Genomic DNA, 20,486 nt, shown 5'->3' on the forward strand with positions numbered 1-20,486 from the left:
ATGGTCCCTGATCTATTCTAAACAGCGGGAAAGCCTGTGGCACTGTTCACTGCTTTCTGGGCAGCCTCTTTAGCTTGGTGAGCTTGTAGTAGAGCTACAGCTTCATCCACTTTAGAACGGAGAGACTCTGGAGACTCAAGCATATGAAGAAGTTCTGAATTATCGATCTCCAACAACATGCCAGTGATTTTACCAGCAAGAGTAGGGTGCATGGCTTGAATAAGAGGAAACAGCCGTTCACCCAACATTTGCTTTTGCTCTCCTTGTAATTTTCTACCACACTCAGTATCCCAAATCTAAGACTCAAATTAGGTCAACTTGTGAAAATATGACCACTCCACTTTAGTCACAATCACTTACATCAGAAAAAGAAGTCAGAATACAACAATTAGTAGTCTCAATACTATTCTCTCAACCACCACTATTTCTAATAAGTAAGGAGGTAAAATATACAAGCATATATTCCATGTTGCTAAATCTTATCATTATTCTGCAGGAAAAGCTTTTAAAGGAAATGAATACTTTATGGGAACTGATCCAGGAATTGAAAAACAATGTGACAGAGGAAATTAAAAAGACTCATTCATTCAAGGTAAGAATGAAAAAGATGTTCTTCAATTACTATAATGCTTACAATCACTATACTGCTTTGGCAAATTCTGTTTACCATGAAGAGTTTGTGATTTCCTCCCAGAAGCAGTGGTGGTTTCAAATGGTAACTCAGTGATCACAAATCCTGTGCCAGCCAAGACACCTAGTGAGAAGCATACCCTGGTGTATGGAAAACAGGTCATCCCAGATACTCCAAGTCCAACCCTGAAGGTTTACACAAACCTTTTCCAACAGGAAAGATAGCATTAAGTATGGCTATGAAGAAGCAGTGAAAAGTAGAATCGTATCAATTAAGAAAATGAAGTCATTAAAGAAGACTGTGTGACGTGGACTCTACCTAAATAGTTCTAATGATTTAGAAGAATCAGGCAAAGGAACAGAACAAACTTAAGTAGGCTTACATTACAGTCAAAAGAGTTGATGGGGTACAAATACTGAAGAAGCTTCAGAGAGGTGGTTGCGGGGGCGGGGGGGAGAATCACCTCAGATCATTTGGTGAATCTTGATTTAAACATAGAAAAAGACTAAGAACCTACAGGAGGCACGCACAGAAAAGACTTGCATATACTCAAGAGGTGTTGCATGGGTGAGGCAGAAAGTCTGCAAAGTACATTTTGAAATGTTTTATTTAGTTGAAAGATAGAGTGATGAGGTGAGGGGAGCATCCATGTACTTGTATATTCCCCAGCTTATAATGGCTGGACCAGGCTGAGAAGAGGAGGTTGAAACTTCATCAGGGCCTCCATTGTGGAAAGTAAGGGTCCAAACACTTGGGCCTTCATCTGCCTCCTTTCCAGGCATGTTAGAAAGCAGATGGATGAGAAGTGGAACAGCAGGGACTTGAAGAGGCACTCCTATGGGATGTCAGTGTCTCAGGCAACTGTGGAAATAATATTGGCCATTTCAATGTTCTGTTCAGCATGAGATATGTAAACTTTTTACCTAATATCTCTGCAGGAATATGTGTCCTTAAGGGAGCTGATGATAAAAGCTCAGTACCAGAAGTTGCGTATATTTCTCCACGAGGAGGAGCAACTGCAGCTGCAGGCCCTGCACAGAGAAGCACAGGAGATTTCCCAACAGCTCAAGGGTAGTGAAATGAGAATGACCCAACAGAAACACCAGGTGATAAACACGTACAGAGAGCTGGCTGAGGTGTGTCACAAGCCTGACATGGAGTTACTCCAGGTGAGCAGGAAGAGTCCATGTTATGGGAAAGAAGTGCTTTTCTGGGCAAGGGCGTAAGAACCAAAAAATGATACCTGCACCTATCACTACTTTACGCTGCGTGATTCAGGTCTACTGCCCTGTATCTTTATTTTTGCCCGATCACTTGGTTCTGCATAATCTGATAATCTTTTGGGTGCTTTTCTTTGTCACAATTCAGATAAGATAAAAGTCCCTGCATTGTAAGCAGGAAAACTACTCTAGAGAAAATTATCCAGGAACTCAACGACCACACAAGGGTTACATCTTCGATTAATTCTCAATTTATTCTCCCCTCCAGGGGTGCTGATTGTCCAGAGGGTTATATAAGGCCTGTGATATCAATCGGTTTGGCCCTGCCTAGGCAACCCCAGAATATTCAATAAATCTGCAGGATATTTATTTTTAGGTGATAATTTGTTGTGTCCATGAATGATGTTGTAACTATCCAATTGCCTTTCACAGAAATAATATTCCCTACTCTTGCCTCCATCGTCACAAGGGTACAAAACAGAGAACAATTTTCTGATGACATTGAGGCCTTGCCTTTGCCTAAGAAAGCTTTGATAATCATTTGCAGTGAACTCCGATGTTCGGAGGTTTCCCTGCTTTGCAATAATGTTAGCAGCAGTCAGACCTCTCTCTGGAATGTGAGTGGGTGTGAGGCAACCTACAACCTAATCTTTTTACAGCTGCACATCTAAATCCTGAGTACCACCTTCTTAATTCACACAGAGGAAGTTCCTCATGGATCAGGACATAGTCTGTTATTAACAGACTCTGATCCCTCTTTACAAGATCATAAGGAGAAAATATATTACTACAAATTAACAATGCAAGTATTTCATAGAGATCAGAGGAGACAATTATCATGACTGAATGGTTTTTTTTTTTTTGCAGGATATGCAGAGTGTATTAGAAAGGTAAGTTTACAATGAGAATCTGCAATGTGTAAGAAAGTTGTGTTCTTGCTGATGCAGCAGATGCTTCTGTTTTGCATGATTTCCTTTGATCTTCCTGACTATTTACCATGTTGTTGGATAAGGGATTCTGAGGTCTTCTACTCTTTGGTGCCAGATGAGGTGTGGGTGAACCAAAATATACAAAAAAAGATTTGACTTTCTGGGCTTTATTTCACCTTCTCTCTCCTCCCCTTCCTTTGAAACTATCCCAACCAACCCTTATGTACATATTATTCTGAGAAATCCCAGAGGAGGCCCCACCCTTGAAAGAGGGAAAGTGAAAAACACACAGGAAAGAGCAATTCCCACAGCAGGGAAGGAGGAGGGAGGATTCACTCCTGGGAGCAGCAGTGAGCAGGTCCTGCCCTCTGAGTCTGTCCCAGTTGCTGGCTGGATCAGGGGCATTAGCCACCTCAGCTCCCTCCGGACCATGGCTGCCAGTTTGGATTTCCATTCCCTTGCTTGGCAGAAAAGCTCACAGCCTCCTGGCTCAGTGCAGATCCTCCTGACTGTACTGTTGGGGATGTCTGTTGACTGAATTCCCATAGATTCTACCTAAAAGCCCTGCTCTCTGTAGCTACTCAGGATTTCTGTTTTACCTGAAGTCAAGTGAGGGATACAGGGGGCAGCCACTGTCATTTGAGAGGTTGAATAATGTCTGAGAAGAAAGAGGCAAATGGATGTGATGTGAAATTTAGAGAGAAGTACTAATTTTATTTCACCTAAGGTAGTGAATACATTTATTCTTATTAGATGATAATGGGAAAATTCCCAATGAAATATCTTGGATTTACAGCTGGTACTTTTGATTTGACCCTGCTATTGCCCTTTGACCTGGAGTGTCACTCGTGTGATTCTTTACAGAGCAGAGCTGGTGCAGATGCTCCGTCTCCAGAGGGTGAACCCAGAGCTGACATTGCGGAACATCACTGGACTCAGAGAGATGCTAAACAACTTCAGAGGTGAGCTCAGCCTCCATCCTTCCAGCCCTAATTTCCTTCTTCACGGCTTTTGTGCCTGAGCCATTTCCTATTTTATTTCATTTTGTGTCCCTGAAAATGTTATAGGATTTTTTGAAACTGTGCCTTCTCTCTTTGTTTCATCACATTGCAATGATCTAAACTGAAATTTGTAATGAGCATGCTGATGTAAGCAAACTACAGGAAGAGTATCCAGGTCATTTGATTAAGAAGGGGTACAATGCTCACTTCTTAGAGCAGCAGTCAAAACTGTGTGTTTACTCCATCCACTGCAGGATTTTAGGGAGAAATAGAGAGAAAGGGAGCTCTTCCACCTGCTGCTTTACTCCCCAGAAGGCTGCAATGGCCATGGCTAGCACAGGCCAAAGCCAGGAGCCAGGAGCTTCTTCTGCTACTCCCACAAGGGTAGCAGAGGCTCAAATATTTGGGTCATCTTCTGCTGCTTCCCCAGGCCATTCTCAGGGAGCTGGATTGGAAGTGGAACAACTGGGACATGAAGCAGCTACCATATGGGATGCCCGTGTCAGAGCCATCAGCCTTAACCACTATGCTGTAATACTGGCCAGATCTTAAAGTTTAAATTTGGCACTTGTGGTTTTTAATTTGTTCTATATGCCAAGTACATTTATGCTGCACTGCTAATATAGCTATTATCATTGATAAACTCAGAAGTACTTGACCAACCCAAGAAAGGAGAAATTCTCACAAGCAGAACCATTCCGGCTGGCACCGCGGCTCACTTGGCTAATCCTCTGCCTGCGGCCCCAGCACCCCGGGTTCCAGTCCGGTTGGGGCTCTGGATTCTGTCCTGATTGCTCCTCTTCCAGGCCAGCTTTCTGCTGTGGCCCGGGAAGGCAGTGGAGGATGGCCCAAGTGCTTGGGCCCTACACCCACATAGGAGACCTGAGGAAGCACCTGGTTCTTGGCTTCAGATTGACGGAGTGCACCAGCCACAGTGTACCACCCGTAGTGGCCATTTGATGGGTGAACCAATGGAAAGGAAGACCTTTCTCTCTGTTTCTCTCTCTCTCACTCTCTCTCACTGTCTAACTCTGCCTGAAAAAAAAGAGCAGAACCATTCCAATACTATCAATGATTCTGAAAACAATTAAATGATGAGAGATCTGTGAACACAGTGCAGTGATGTTAGGCCTGCAGTAGAGAGAGTTCAGGGACAGATGGTTGAAACCCAGATTGGGCTAAATCCACATCCTGAACAGATAAGCTGAAGTCAGAACATTCTTTAAATATACTACTTATTGGAGCATGAGTTTTATTTTGGAAATATTCAGATGTGTAGCTGATTTCCCATTTAAGATCTATCACATTTCAAAGTATTGTATTTACAAATGGAATTAAGTAAAACACTAAAGGATACTTTCCTAGCCAAGAAAGTAGAAGTTGCATCGTTGTCTCAATACATGCTATCGAGTGGTAGGCATTTGGCTCAGCAGTAAAGTGTCTTGGGCATCCTTACCCCATAGCACAGTGCCTGGGAATCAGTCCCACCTCAGCTTCCATCCAGCTTCCTGCTAATGCACACCTTGGGGGGCAGCAGATGTTACCCCCAATGTCTGGATCCCTGCCATCCATGTGGGAGACCATGTTTGGATGCTGGCTCCTGGCACAGGCCGGGCCCAGCCTTGGTCGTGGGTATATGGAGAGTGAACGAGCAGATGTAACATTTCTCTGTCTCTGTGTCTCTATTCAAAGACATATAATTAAACATATATGTTCAAAACTATTGAAATAATTAACACTCTAGATCAACCATAACCCTACTTCACACAGTGTGTGATATGTTTAAGCTCCTTTTCTTATTTTTCTCTGTTGTTTGATTATTTTTTTTTCCTGTAAATGCACTTGAACCTTTGATTTTCTCAGTTGAGTGAATCTCAATTCATTATGCTACCTTTCTTGTGTTAGTTTTCCTTGCAAAGTCGAGTGAAGTGAATCCACAGGCAGCAAAGTTTTGTCTTCAGGCCATGGAAACAACATTCATTGATCAGATTGTTCTCTTTCTACAGTGGATAATGGTCTGAGGAGGGAAGTGGCCCGCCGCTATGTAAGCTTCTCTGAAGATCTCAGAAGCACAATATTTGGAGAAGAACATCGCAGTGCTCCCAACCATTCCCAGAGAGCAGAGAGCTTTGCTGTGTGGGGTGCTCAGACCTTCACCTCTGGCCAACATTACTGGGAGGTGGATGTGTCATCCTCTTCCAACTGGATTTTGGGAGTCTGTTATGATTCCAGCACAAGTGATACCAGCAACATTATTCATTTTGAGGAAGCATTTCTCCTGGCCTCCCTGAAGAGTAACAACCATTACATCCTCTACACCAGTGTTCCACCCTTAACTCACTATGTGAAGAGGCCCCTGAGTATGGTTGGGGTGTTTCTGGATTGTGACCATGGAACAGTGGGTTTCTATGATGTTGACAAAGGTTCCCTCATACATTGTAACGTTCCAACCCAGTTTACTTCTCCTCTGAATCCCTTTTTTTGGCTTGGTCCCCCATGACATGTCAGGTTTGATGATGATTCTTTGTGAACTCCCATATGGAGGAGCTCGCCACCCTGGGATATTTTTATGTGAGACATCAGGATTGTTTTGGAGCATGTTGTAACTTCATGAGCACAGTGTCATCATAATTAGAGCTTGGTTAGAAACCACACAGCATACAACTGCAATGAATATATGAACGTTTTCTATTAAAATTTATTTTAGTAAAGAACTTTGAAACATTCACAGTTATCTGACCCCAGTACTGTTTCATCATGCAGTAAAGAAATTCAGTGTCTATTAGTGTACACTCCCCGTGGGCATACCTCCTAACTCCAACACCTGAAAAATCCTTTTCTACTTTGACATTTGTGGGGTTGTATATTCTAAGCATCGTATGCTAATAAAATGATAAAATATGTGGCTGTGGCATCTTGTTTTCCCATTTAGCTGAATGCCACCAAGGCACATCATCATGCAAACAGCCTTTTATTCCCATAGTTGACTATGTCTTGGGTAGTGGAGTGAAGTCTCTTCTCTCACTTTACTAAATAAAATGAAGTTTGCAAAGGTTTTTCCTCAAATCTGGTCTTTTGGGGTAGATGCAAATGCCTGACAACCAATCACTTCATCAAGTCCTGGTCATTCATTACATTTCAGCTCAGTTTTTTTCAGGAAGCCCTTCATGACTGCAGAGATCACACACTCTAAGCATAACATCCAACATCACCAATAACATCCAACATAAATTCAACAAACTGGTAGTTAATGATAACTGCTCAGTACAAATTCCAAATTTTCCAAATGGAAAATCTTTCCTGGTGCTGTATTGCTATTACCCAGAGCACTGTTTCGGACATATCAGGCAAAACAAATGTAGTCAATGAGTGGACTAAAGAACAAATAAGAGGTTAGTATTGGGGCCCGCGCCGTGGTTCACTTGGTTAATCCTCCGCCACCAGTGCTGGTTCTGTCCCTGTTGCTCCTTGCTCCTCTTCCAGTCCTGCTCTCTGCTGTGGCCCAGGAGGGCAGTGGAGGATGACCCAAGTGCTTGGGCCCTGCACCCGCATGGGAGACCAGGAGGAAGCACCTGGCTCCTGCCTTCAGATCAGTGCATCGTCAACCCTAGCGACCACTGGGGGAGTGAACCAATGGAAGGAAATACTTTGTCTCTGTCTCTCTCTCTCACTGTCTACAACTCTACCTGCCCCCTCACCCCCCCCCCCAAAAAAAAGAGAGAGAGAGTTAGTATTAACAAAGTTATTCTAACATCAAGAACATTCATGTTTGGCTCAGTGGTTTCAGATCCACTTGGAATGGCCACATCTCTTTTTGGAGCACTTGGGGACATGTCCTGCTCCTCTGCATATTCTAGCTTCATGGTAACAACGGGCACTGTAGGCAACCACAGGTGATGGCTCAAGTACTTGGTTTCTCCCACCCTCATGCAAGACCCAGAAATACATTTCTGGATCCTAGCTTTGTCCTTGCCCAATCCTAGCTATTTTGGGTAGTGAATTGGCAGGTGGAAACTCTGTAGGCTTAATATTAGGTAGTTGGCTAACTCAAGTCACTACTAATTCAACTAACTGTGATGGTCAATTCTGTCTCAAATGTCCAAAATCAACACTATTTCTGGGTGAATCTCTCAAAGTGTTAGAAGATGAAACTAGTGTTAGCTTTCCCAAGACCACAAACTCTTTGTTTTAGAAATAAAAACACCGTGAGAAGTGTGTGCGTGTGTGTGTGTGGGGGGGCAGTTTGTTGAAAATACAAAGCAACAATCATACCGAAAGAGAGTTTCTGCGTTATACTCCCGGCCAGAACACAAGACGACAGGATTTCCTCATCAATGCCAAGCTCAGAATAAATAAATACACACACACAAACAAAAAAGAACCACCATGGAGACAGCATCACATTACAAACTCTTTCTCTTGATAATTTCTGGTTTCCAGCTGACCAGATAGGTTGTTCTTCTTCTTTTTTAAAAGAGAATCATTTTATTATTTATTTGAAAGTCAGAGTTACACAGAGAGTGGAGAGGCAGAGAGAAAGAGATTTCCATCAACTGGTTCACTTCCTAATTGGCCGCCACGGTCAGAGCTCCCAAGCTAGGAGCCAGGAACTTCTTCTGGATCACCCACACAGGGCACAGGGGTCCAAGCACTTGGGCAATCTTCACTGCTTTCCCAAGCCATAGCAGAGTGTTGCATCAGAAGCGGAGCAGTCGGGACTCGAACTAGCGCTCATATGGGATGCTGGCACTGTAGGTGGCAGTTTTACCTGCTTCCCCCAGTGCCAGCCCCTTGATGAATTTCTTCTCTCACTGTATCATCCTTTCTGTGCACGTGAATGGTTTTATCAGCTGAAGCTGTTAGTAATTAACTTTCAGATTGATCAAAAGCACAAACGAATATTCCAGATTCACTGTCCAATGACCCAGGCTGCACCCCTGCGTGGACTCTGAAAATTGGAGCCAGTTCTCCAGTCCCAAAGGTGCACAGTGCCCTTGTCAGCTCCACATACAAGTACTCCATCAGAATTTGCAGTCAATGTGTTAATAATAGCTTTATGTCCAGACACAATTTGAATGAAGCATCCATCAGGGAATTTCCACTGTTTGATGTTCTGTGGCGAACCAGAGCAAATGTGTAATGTCTTGGATGTAACACTCCAGCTGTCACTGATCCTTTATGATTTGTTAATGGCACTCTCATCTTCCCAGCCACCAGATCCCATAATCGTATTGTAGTGTCATGGCTTCCTGTAATAATTTGTGGTTCTGCAGCTTGACACTTCACTGTAGCAACTGCATTTGTATGTCCAGAAAATGTGTGTACACTGGCGCTTGTTCTCACATCCCAAATCTGTGCAGTTGAATCTCGACTACAGATTACCAGCACATCGATTGTTGTGTACAAATCCAAGCCCTACACTGTGCTCAGATGTCCATGATAATGCCTTAGAACCGTATAACTTTATTTTACACTGAGGGCTGAGAGTGCCAGGCTTTTGTACAAGCTGACACTGGCAGGACGTTAGAGGGCAGGAGGATGGCAGAAGTCTCTGTGCCTCTCCTCTGCCTTAGAGGAACCACCTCTTCCCCGCTGCCACCCTCCTTGCAGAACTCTGGTCCTGTTGTAGTTTATATCACAAACCTCCTTCACCCATAGTTTGGGTGGTCACAGCTCTTTCAGATGTTACTTTCTGGGTTGTTTCACTGTCTCATGTTTGGTTTTTCAGGTCTTCCTTCACTCCCGTATCAAATACCTGGCAGTAAATGCCCCTATGGGAGCTCTCTGTCTCTCTCAGTCTATAGAAAGAAAGAAAGAAAGAAAGAAAGAAACAGGGTTAGCTACAATTTGAAGATTTTAAAAATTCATGGGTACTACATTCTACCACTTGTCTTCACCAATCATCATCCAATTCTATGGACACTTTCTTCATCTTTTCTATAATTTTAGTTGTCTGGGAAGAATTCAAACAGGAAAACCAAGCTTTTTCCTAAGGACATTTGTCAATAATGGCGACAATAAGACAAATAAAATAATTTTGGAGGTATACCTATAATAATCATAGGACTTAGTAATAGACTTCTTCTTTTTTTTTTTGACAGAGACAGCGAGAGAGAGAGAGAGAAAGGTCTTCCTTCTCTTGGTTTACCCACCCCCCCCCCGCCAAATGAATGCCACAGCCGTGCACTGTGGCAATCTGAAGCCAGGAGCCAGGTGCTTCCTCCTGGCCTAACATGCAGGGCAGGTCCCAAGCACCTGGGCCATCCTCCACTGCGTGCTCCGGCCACAGCAGAAACCTGAACTGAAAGAGGAGCAACCAGGACAGATTCTGGCTCCCCAACCAGGAGTAGAAAATGGAGTGCTGATGCAGCAGGCGGAGGATTAGCCTAGCAAGCCGCAGCACCAGCCTGACTTCTTAAACCATTAATACAATCTTGATGTGAATGGAAGGGGAGAGAGAGCGGGAGAGGGGAGGGTTGCAGGTGGGAGGGAAGTTATGGGGGGGAAAAAGCCATTGTAATCCATAAGCTGTACTTTGGAAATTTATATTCATTAAATAAAAGTTAAAAAAATGTTAAATACCAAATAGCAATAAGAGTCACATATCTAATTTTAAATTTTCTAGTGAACACAAAAAATAAACCAAATAAAATTAACATTAATGATATTATTAAATTTCTTATACACTAAACATTCTAAATAGCTATTGTTATAAATATTACTAATGTATCTAACATATTTATATGCTAATTTTGTGTGCAATGCACATTTTACACCTCAACCATCCCTGGCAATACACATTCTCTTTTAGTCACTTGTTGATTCAAGTTCTTTTGCTCTTCTTCTCTGTTTCTCTGAACTGTTTGGAAACATGCCTGCAAATCAGTGAAGAATCGGCATATAGTGTAAAAGTATGGTGCAGATTACAGAGTGGCACACTCTACCCAGGGATAGGGAATTTTCTTTCTGGCTGTTTATAACATCATTTGTGGCATCTTCTCTGCATTTATAAAAATACATCTGCATATATTAAATGTCATCGGAGGCTCTGACTAATAGAACCGAGAACAAGATAATTCTTGTGAAAGCTGTTGGTGTTGTTTATTGGTGTTCAGTAATGAGTTCCATTGTCTCATATGGCGAAGAAGAGGTCCTGGGACATAGTGTTTGGTTACAAACAGTGGGGTGACGTGCAGGGGAAATGTACACTGTGCTGTAGAGATGAGGGACACCAGTTCGAATATGTACCTTTGATTTCTAAAACAACATGAATCACGGTGGAAAAATGTTTCATTCTCTTCTAGTTTTGTATCTCTCCTATATAACAGAGGAACATTTCTCAAACTCTGCACTAAAAGTTTTGTTCTTTGGGGGCTGGGAGATAGGATTAGGGTGGGGCATGTGTGAGTTCTCTGGGCTTCCTGGCTTATTGTGTGACTCCTCACCTGTATGTGATCTGCCAATCATCACTCCTCAGACACCAGACAAATGAGCCACTCTAATTCTCCTAATCCTTTCATCTATAGGTTCATGGAACTGAAATTACAGAATATATGGCATTTTCTATTTTTCTTTCACATAACTGTGTTCCCCAGGTTCATCGTTATTATCAGCAATAATATTAACATTCATTGAATTTTAAACAAATTATAGCTGACAAAAGACAATTCATGGAATGTTCCTTTTATTGAAACAACATAACTAAGTAGCCTTTTCTTTGTGAACCTATTTTTTGAGAGTTTATTACTTGAGAGTTGGAATTACAGACAGAAGGAGAGCCAGAGAAAAGGGTCTTAGATCTGCTGCTTCACTCCTGAAATGGCTGCAATGACCAGAGCTGAGTCCATTATGAAGCCAGGAGATTCTTCCAGCTCTCCCAGCCTAGGGTAATGTATTTGTTATTTCCTTTTTTTAAGGATTTATTTATTAATATGAAAGTGAGAGTTAAATACAGAGAGAAGGAGAGAGAGAGAGAGAGAAAGAGAGAGAGAGAGAGGTCTTCCATGTGCTGGTTCACTCCCCAGTTGTTCGCAATGGCTGGATCTGCACTGATCAGAAGCCAGGAGCCAGGAGATTCTTCTGGGTCTCCCACACAGTTGCGGGGGCCCAAGGACTTTGGCCATTTTCCACTGCTTTCCCAGGTCATAGCAGAGAGCTGGATCAGAAGTGGAGCAGCTGAACTTGATCCAATGCCCATATGGTCTGCCAGCACCGCAGGATGCAGCTTTGACCCGCTATGTCGCAGCACCGTCCACTTTGTCTGGAAATTCTAACACGTATTCATGTCTTCTTTGGCTCTCATGGTCTATAAGGGCTGCATCTAGTGGTGTCTGCGATCCAGTTGGTGGCTTTTTTTTTGAAGATGCCAAACTCCTTAATTATCATTTGCTCTATGGAGTCAGCTTCCCTTAGTCTTCTGATACTTTAGGGAAGAGTTAGGTCTGAATCTTCCCTCTTTGGTAACTGAAAAGAAAATATTGGCATAAACTGGCTCAAGCACATTTATCACACTAACTGATGGTTCCCATCTCCAAATAAACTCCTAGAATCCATGTATTGATGAATCCAAGTAAAAATAATATTCTGTTTTTATACTAGCAGTTTTAAGATTTTGATTAAGTCGTGCAGAGTAGCTCTAGTATAAAAATTCAAAGCTTTTGTTTTTTTACCTGGAAATCAAATCATCATAAGTGCAAATTGTCCAATTTTACAGAATACAGGACCAGAGTTTTGATTCTCAACAATTGAGTGCTTTCATAGGATAGCATTAAATGGTGTTTCCTTAAGAATCTCTGGACTGGCAAGATTTAAAGAAATGTCCAAACAGAGGGTAACAGCATCTCCCCTTGCTTCAGGAATGGTACTAGCTCCAATTGATCAAGATATTATCAAGGGGCCTGCACTGTGGCATACTAGGCTAAGCCTCCACCTACTGCTCCAGCATCTCATACAGACACTAGTTCGTGTCACTGCTGCCCCACTTCTGATCCAAGTCATTGCTAATGTGCATGGAAAAGCAGCAGTGAATGCTCCAAGTGCTTGGACACTTGCACCCACAATGGAGACTCAGAAGAAGCTCCTGGCTGATGGCTACTAAAGAGCACTGCTCCTGCCATTGTGGCCATTTGGGGAGTGAACCAGCAGATGGACGATCTTTCTCTCTGTCTATCCCTCTCTCTGTAATGCTTTCTGTCCAATAAATTTTGAAAAATCTCTAAAAAATGTTACTAGGCAGTGTGTGGTGTGTGTGTGTGTGTGTGTGTGAGTGTATTCATTTGCTGATGAAGAACTTCGGAACTGACTGGGAATGATACTGATGGTGTCCCAGGATGGAGAGAGCAGAGCCATGACCAGAAGAGCTACTACCCTGCTGGTGACTGACACAGTGCTCTACAGGGTAACCACTGAGAGAGAACCCTGGTGACCAGGAACCAGGTTGTCATAGCAGCTACCTCTATCAAAGTACCAGCTGCCTCTGAAGATATGACATCAAACCCAATGAAGAAACATTCCTTCACAGCATCTACCAGCATCTATTGTGACAGAGTCTCTGGCTTTACTTGCTCAGCTTTTCAGAGAAGTAACGGAGAACAGAGTATCTGCACAAAAAGGAAACTAAGATATCGTGAGAATACAAAAGACTGTAAAGTGAATCAGGGAACATGCAAAATATTTCAAATTATACTTTAGAAAGGAAGAATGAAAAGAGGAGAGAGAGCTCTTCCATCTGCTGGTTTACTACCCATATACCTGGCATGGCTCGGTCTGGGTCGGGCTAAAGCTCATTCTGGGCATCACACATGGGTGGTAGGGATCCTAGTACTTGGGCAATCACTTGCCAGCACTCATGGTGTGCATTTTCTGACCCTCGGTCATACCTTCAGTCAAGGGTATCTGAACTCGACACAGACTGTGGCCACATTCAGTCACTACAGGGATTGTCCTTCCTTTATAAATTATGCCTTCTTCCTTTTTGTGTTTTTTACTTTGATCTCAGGATGCTTAGACACTTCAGCTTCTTGAGTGTGTGGTCTGCTGCTTGTCTTATTGAGTTCCCTTTAAATAAGCTCCGGTGAGATTCGGTAAAAAGCTGGTGAGGCTGGTGTGGTGGAGATTGTGAAAAGCACAAATGCAGCATGTCAAAGGCAAGCCTAGATTTCATTTCAGACGTGGCAGTTTTCCAGTTACACTGCAGAGCCCATGAAATGTATGAAGGATGTACCCTGAGTGAGTTGTGGTTTTCCCACTAATCTTAGTGAAGGAGAATAATGTTCCTGCCCTTTCTCCTCTGACCTGCTGAATGACGATAGGATGCCCACAAATACATTCTTGGAGTCTTGTGGGAGAAAAACTTTGAGACATGTCAAGGATGGTACACAACAAGGACTTTAAGAGTGGTCCACAGCACTGCTTTAGACTACGCTTTCTGTTCCAAAAAACAACATCTTGGAATTCATAGAGAATAATCTCCCATCCACCGGACTCCACAGAAACAGAGAACAACCCAGTCACATCTGCCCTGGGGAAATTAGCTTTGAGAGGATTTGCTGGGGAAGCTCTCCTACTGAGATAATTACAGATCTCTTCTCACTTCAGGAAGTTCTACAACTTGACAGAACTGTCCTGGGAACTATGGAACACATCAGACAGAAAAGCCACAAGAAACCTCCAGTCTTCCCAAAGAAGCCCCTGACTGCTTACATCTGCTATTTCAAGGAGATGCAGCCTCACTACTCCCAAAAGTACCCCAAACTCAGCAACCAAGAGCTCACCCAAATCCTATCTGGGAAATACAAGCAGCTCCCAGAGCACATGAAGCAGAAATACTTCCAGGATTTCCAGAGGGAGAAGCAGGAATATGAGGAAAAACTGGCTCAGTTCAGGGAAGATCACCCTGATCTGGTCCAGGACTCCAAGAAATCGGATTTCTTCAAGAAGGGCCAAGCCCAGGCCCCCAGGAAGTCTCCGGGAAATGGGAAACATGTGAGGTCTCCTCCAGAGAGGTATGGCTTGTCCAGGAAGCTGGTCTTCCTTGGAGAGCCCAAGAAGCCCCCTATGAACGCATACCACAAATTCCACCAAGATTTGTGGTGCAGTCCGGAGCTGCGAAGCCTGCACCCGAGGGAGCGCATGGTGGAGGTCAGCAGGCGCTGGCAGCGTGTTCCACAAAGCCAGAGGGAGCACTTTACCAGACAGGCGGAGGAGCTGCAGAGACAGTACAAGGTGAACCTGACCTCTGGCTGCAGAGTCTGTCACCTGAGGAATATGCTGTCTACAAAGAAGCCAACTATGGCAAGGGGAGGAATATGCGCATGACCGGAGGCCCAAACCCCAACTTCAGACAGGGGTGTCTGCAGCCCACATCAATAAGGAGTTCCCAAGAAGCACCTGTAGAGAAGCAGATGATGCAGGCTCTCGGGAAAGATCACTCAGAGCATTTTGAGGTCGATTCTCCTCCCTCACAGCGAGCAGACATGGATGTGGAGGAAGATGGAGAAGAGGATGAAGGCAGTAACTCTTCAGACTCTGTCAGTGAGGATGAAGATGAGGTTGCAGGGAAGATGGGGATGAGCGAGGATGCTGTGTGTAGCTCATCTTCCTCAGACTCTGACTGAGCTCTGCTCACAGTCTAGAAGCCTGGACAGTGACAGTGATCTCCACAAAAAGTGTTCATGACCAAATGTCACCGAGAGGACTCCCTTGTCCCTGCTCCTTGTATTTTCTTGCTTTTTTCCTTTCCTTCTTCCCACCTTCTATCTCAATAAACGTAGACCACGCTAGTATGAGGGGAAGGTGGTGCTGTATCTCTGTATCAAGTCGGTAAATCTGGAGGGATGGCTTTTCTGAGGAATGCTTGTAAATGCTAGCTGGTACCGCCCATCATCATCCCCAATTCCATCCCTGGGAAATTCCAAGTAATTGAAGCTCTTGGTAAACAAGGAACTGCTTGGGCTGTGGGGCACACAGTGGTAGATGTGTTGGTCATCTTATCTTCTGACAGGGGACATGGTTGAGTGGATGACCACTGACTTGCCTGGGGAGCTGCTCCTCAACTCCTGCATTGAATCCAGGGTCCAGAGTGTTTGATGGGCAGCAGGAGAGGTGACCTAGGAAAGTTGTCAGATTCTACATAGTGTTCCCTCTTGCTGATGTAAGGACTGATGTTGCCAGGAGAGCAGTGGGCATCATCACGCTTCCTTTGATGTGTGTCTTTACTTCTTAGCTCTCCCTGGGTCTCTTTTTACTAATTTCAGAGTAAACGTTTTAAAACAAGAAACAAATATTTCTATTTCAATTAAATGAGCTCCTCCATAGAATCAGTACGTTATTACTTTGGACTCTGCTGTTCTGTGTGGAGCCCTCATTTACCCTGAGCAGAAGCTCCTAATCCTTCCTTCTCTCAGTACCAGTGAGTCTCCCACTTAGCATTTGACATAGAGAGATTCGTGCACATTTGGATATCCTGAAAAGGTACAAACTTCTACTCTTGCCAGTTCAACTGGATGATACTGCTTTAAACTCTTTGGTTAATGCATTTTTGGAAACCTATTTAAGCCTCCTCCCTTCTCATTCTACTTTGCTTTTGACTATTTCTACATTTTGTTAAAAGAATATTTGTGTCACAGTAGTAGTGTAGGCTTCACAGATGAAAGCCATTTTTGAATGTTTATTTTATTCCTGGAAATCTTAGTAAAATGTTATTTATCTTTGTCTAGGTCAAAATATGTTTCAGAATACAATTGGAATATTTGCAACTTTTATAGCTTGCGTTTAAATATCTTCTTTGGGAATTTTGCAAGCAGTGCTAAATACTAGAAATGATTTGTTCTTGCTTCTCACTTTGAAGTTAAGGTCTACATTATTTTCCACCATGAAATTTATTTGAAACAAATAATAAAATACCAGCAATATTTCTATCTATAAGCATGAGCTGTTTTTTAAAATATTTATTTATTTGACAGCAAAATAAAGAGGGGCCTGAAAGAGAGAGAGGGGCTCACGCCCCAGAAGACTACAGTGGCTGAGGGCATTACTTTCTCCTGTGTTTTGCTCTCTTCAGGAAGTCAATGGATTGGATGACATCCATAGGTTTTGGGGAGGAGAATCCTAAATGAATACAGTCATTCAAATGCTCATCTCAACTTATACCACCTTCACAGACACAACCAGAAATAGCAGGACCTTGTTTATCTACATCAGAGGGGAGAGCAGACAGGGCCATTAAAAGAGGCAGAATGAATTGTGGGTTGCCAGAACACAGACTTGTGTACCCTCCAAAATAATGAATTCTAAAGTACAATGGCCACAGGCTGGGGTGGGTGCAGTGTGTGGTGAAGCTAGGACAGACATGCATTCAGCAGGTGAGGACAGTGTCCCTGGGAACAGCTGCTCCAAGGGCAGGGCCATGGAATGAGAGCTCCTGGGACAAGCTGCATGGAGAGGAATGCTGTGTCTTGCATTCAGTTTCAACCAGTGGTTCCCAGAGACACATTCAGTTGGTCCCTAACATAGCCTTGTTATTACTTTGGAATTTTGATACCAGTCACCTATTCACTTAGATGTAAACCTTTCATACTTCAGGAATACTCACTGTTGGGGAAACATTTGCATTCTGGGGTCCAGCATTTGACAACACTGCTTTATCACAGGGAATTTCCCTCACTTTCAGCAACTGGTGACACTCTTACAAAGGGAATTCAGAGAGAGAAAGGAGGAAAGCAATAAATCAGCAGGAGGAAAATAATTCAGTTTCTTCTCACAACTCTGCCTAGACTGCAGGACATTTTCAGAGGCAGGGATTCTCCTACAATAAAACTTGCCTAATTGCTCTTCGTGTCCCTGAACATGCGGATAGCAGGCATTCACTTTGGTATAAATACAAAGTTAATTCATTTACTAATTTGTTTGCAAGATGGGGGCAAGGACATGAGACACACATAGTTCCCATTCGCCCTCACATGTCTGTTTTAGTTTAAGATTTATTTATTTCTTGGAAAGGCAAAGTTAGAGAGAGAGAAGCAGAGACAAAGAGAGATCTCCCACCTGCCTATTAACTCCCCTAATGGCTTCAATGGCCATAGCTGTGCCAAGCTGAAACCAGGAGTCAGGAGTTTCTTTCTGGGTCTCCCACATAGGTGCAGGGGCCCAAGGACTTGAACCATCCTTGGCTGCTTTCCCAGGGTCGTTAACGGGGGCTGCATTAGAAGTGGAGCAGCCTGGACTCAAACAGGTGCCCTCTATGGTGGTTATACTGGCTCCTCACAACTCGAGAACCACACACATTTCTTCAGGAATGCAGACACTGTGGACAGCCAGAATGAGGAAAAAACTCCAAATCCACACAATAGCTGCTATCTCTTCTTTCCATTTTCTCCATCTGTTGTTTTCCATAGAAGAGCTTCAGAGCAGTGGCAGAATCTGTCCCCACCCTCCCACAGGCAATGAGGCTCAGCCCAGACACAAGAAGTAGACCATGGGGCCACACTGTGGCTTAGTGCCCTAAGACTCTGTTTGTGGTGCTGGCATTCCACATAGGCACCGGTACTTGTCCTAGATGCTCCTCTTCTGATCCAGCTCTCTGTTATGGCCTGGGAAAGCAGTAGAAGTTGGCCCAAATGCTTAGGCCCCTGTACCTGTAGGAGATCTGGAAGAATCTCCTGATGCCTGGTTTCTGGCCAGTCCAGCTCTGGCTGTTGCAGCCATTTGGGGAGTGAACCAGGGGTTGGAAAACCTTTCTATCTCTCCCTCTCTGTGCCTCTACCTCTCTAATAAATAAATAAAATCATAAAAAAAGTGAACCAAACCTGGAGGAAATTAATGGCAAGGATTCCACAGACCTTCTCTGCTGTCCTGATGCTTCCTTTCCTGGCTGGGGTGGAGTCTAAAGTCTCATGGCTCTGCCTCCCACTGGTCTGAGCCACAGGATTTCCATTCCCCTCCCCAGCCTGGGAGGAGTGTCCAGAGGGAAGAGCTCTGCAGCAGGGAAGTCCCAACTGAGTGCTTGCCAGGTTTCCAATTGGCCCAGGGGAGGTCCCAGTACCAGTGCACTTGACCAGTGTGTTCTGGGACAGCTCTGGAGGCTTGACCTGGAGTGTGCTGGGCAGGAGAAATCTCCATTCTGGGATGAGAGCCAAGGCTGTTCTGGCCAAGTTCTTACACCACTATATAAACATACACCAATGAATAAAGCCAACCATTGTAGACATGACAAAATATAAATATAACCTTGTCAAAAGGATTTATAAGTTTCCTAAGACACGGATTAAAATCCTTGATGGCTGACATCCTCTTTTCTACCTGTTTCTCAGAGAGAAAAAAAGAAAAACACAATCCAAAAACATTACACAGAAAGCATTGGGGAGCCCATTAGTTATGAAACCAATAACTCTCAATGATGCTGTAGCACAAGGCACAGCTGTTCTTGTCATTTTAAATAAATTAAATGTATCCAATACAAAGTACTAAATCCATCTATGAAGAAAACACTGAATCAATAGAGACAGAGCATAAGAGATTCTGATCCTGGGTTCTGGCTTAACCCTGAAGTCCATGCCACCAGGGGTGGAGCCAAGGTCTGAGGGCTCCCACAGACCCTGGGACCTGGTAGCTATACAGACTCCAGCCAGGGACTCCTGCAGCTCCAGGTGCTGGTTAGAGACCAAAGAGATATGTAAATGAAACTCCTAGGCTGCTCCAGGCTCTGAGGTAAGACTGGCAGCAGCTCCCCTTCTGGGTTTAGGGATCTGGACATGAAGCAGCCTACTTCAAAGAAAGCTGCTGCCCCCCGTGAACAAACCCTGTGTTTTCAAACTCAGCGGCAGTGGTGGTTCCAAGCTTCCAGGGAAATGCCAAGGCAAGTTCGCTGGCAACAACAGGACACCAGGCTCCCAGCGGCCTTGGAGATAGCCATAGCATGCGAGCCTCCCAATGTGCCTGATCAGAGATAGTGAAAAATCATGGCTTCTCCTAGGTGCACCCTGTGCCAGCAGCACAAGAAGTTAGAAAGGAGAACTTAGAAAATGGTCAAGGACCTGGTGGTTCAGTGAGCTGCACTCAAGCCCCCATAACTTCCTTTGTCCAAAATCATCTGGTGGTTCCAATGGGGCCTGGGTGTCCCCTCAGGGGATGGCTGGGACCAACTTCAGAGTGGATGCAGGATCTGTCCCATCTTCCAGAGGGCAGCAAGGCTCAGCAGGCAGACAAGACCACACCTGCAGGACGCTGATGGTGAGGTTCTGGATTCCTTTGGGGCTGTGATCCTGGTGCTCTCTTACCCAGCTCCAGTGCAGACTGAGCCTTAATGGCTCTGCTGGCTCCTGTTCCTGTGCTGCCTGGGAGGAGCACATGGTGGGGGGAGTCTTTGTAGCCTGGGTGACCCACAGGCAATCTCCCCAAAAGCAGTCTGCCAAGCTGCCCTGGTACACTCTGGGAAGCAGTCCACGTGGCCAGTGTGTTCCTGGATCTCCAGGTATGCAGACCGTGGTAGCAGGGTTAAGGGCAGCACTTGCATCCAGTGACTGGTGTGCCACAGGGCAAGAGCCCGGAAAAGCACAACAGCTTCAGCCTCTCTGCTATAATCAAGTAAGGAAAACTAAATTAATGATCAACTGGGAAGTTGCTATTAACAATAGGGGCTGGGCCGGTGCCGTGGCTCACTAGGCTAATCCTCCGCCTTGCGGCGCCGGCACACCGGGTTCTAGTACCG

The 20,486-nt window shown here is 44.3% G+C and overlaps 1 protein-coding gene across 1 annotated transcript; it reads left to right on the forward strand.

Moving 5' to 3' along the window:
* Positions 1-3,210: 3,210 nt before the first annotated feature.
* Positions 3,211-6,516, forward strand: LOC138843224 (tripartite motif-containing protein 64C-like). Its single transcript, XM_070060581.1, has 3 exons — positions 3,211-3,296; positions 3,645-3,742; positions 5,788-6,516. Exons 1-3 carry the CDS (start codon positions 3,211-3,213, stop codon positions 6,279-6,281), a joined length of 678 nt encoding a protein of 225 aa, XP_069916682.1. The 3' UTR covers positions 6,282-6,516.
* The last annotated feature ends 13,970 nt before the right edge of the window (positions 6,517-20,486 follow it).

The sequence above is a fragment of the Oryctolagus cuniculus genome, chromosome 1, assembly GCF_964237555.1.
Source record: "Oryctolagus cuniculus chromosome 1, mOryCun1.1, whole genome shotgun sequence".
Taxonomy (NCBI): domain Eukaryota; kingdom Metazoa; phylum Chordata; class Mammalia; order Lagomorpha; family Leporidae; genus Oryctolagus; species Oryctolagus cuniculus.

Coding starts and splice junctions, on each gene's coding strand:
- LOC138843224 (XM_070060581.1), top strand. CDS start 3,211: ATGGCTGCCAGTTTGGATTTCCATTCCCTTGCTTGGCAGAAAAGCTCA. Junction 3,297..3,644: donor CAGATCCTCCTGACTGTACT/GTTGGGGATGTC, acceptor GATTCTTTACAG/AGCAGAGCTGGTGCAGATGC. Junction 3,743..5,787: donor GATGCTAAACAACTTCAGAG/GTGAGCTCAGCC, acceptor CTCTTTCTACAG/TGGATAATGGTCTGAGGAGG.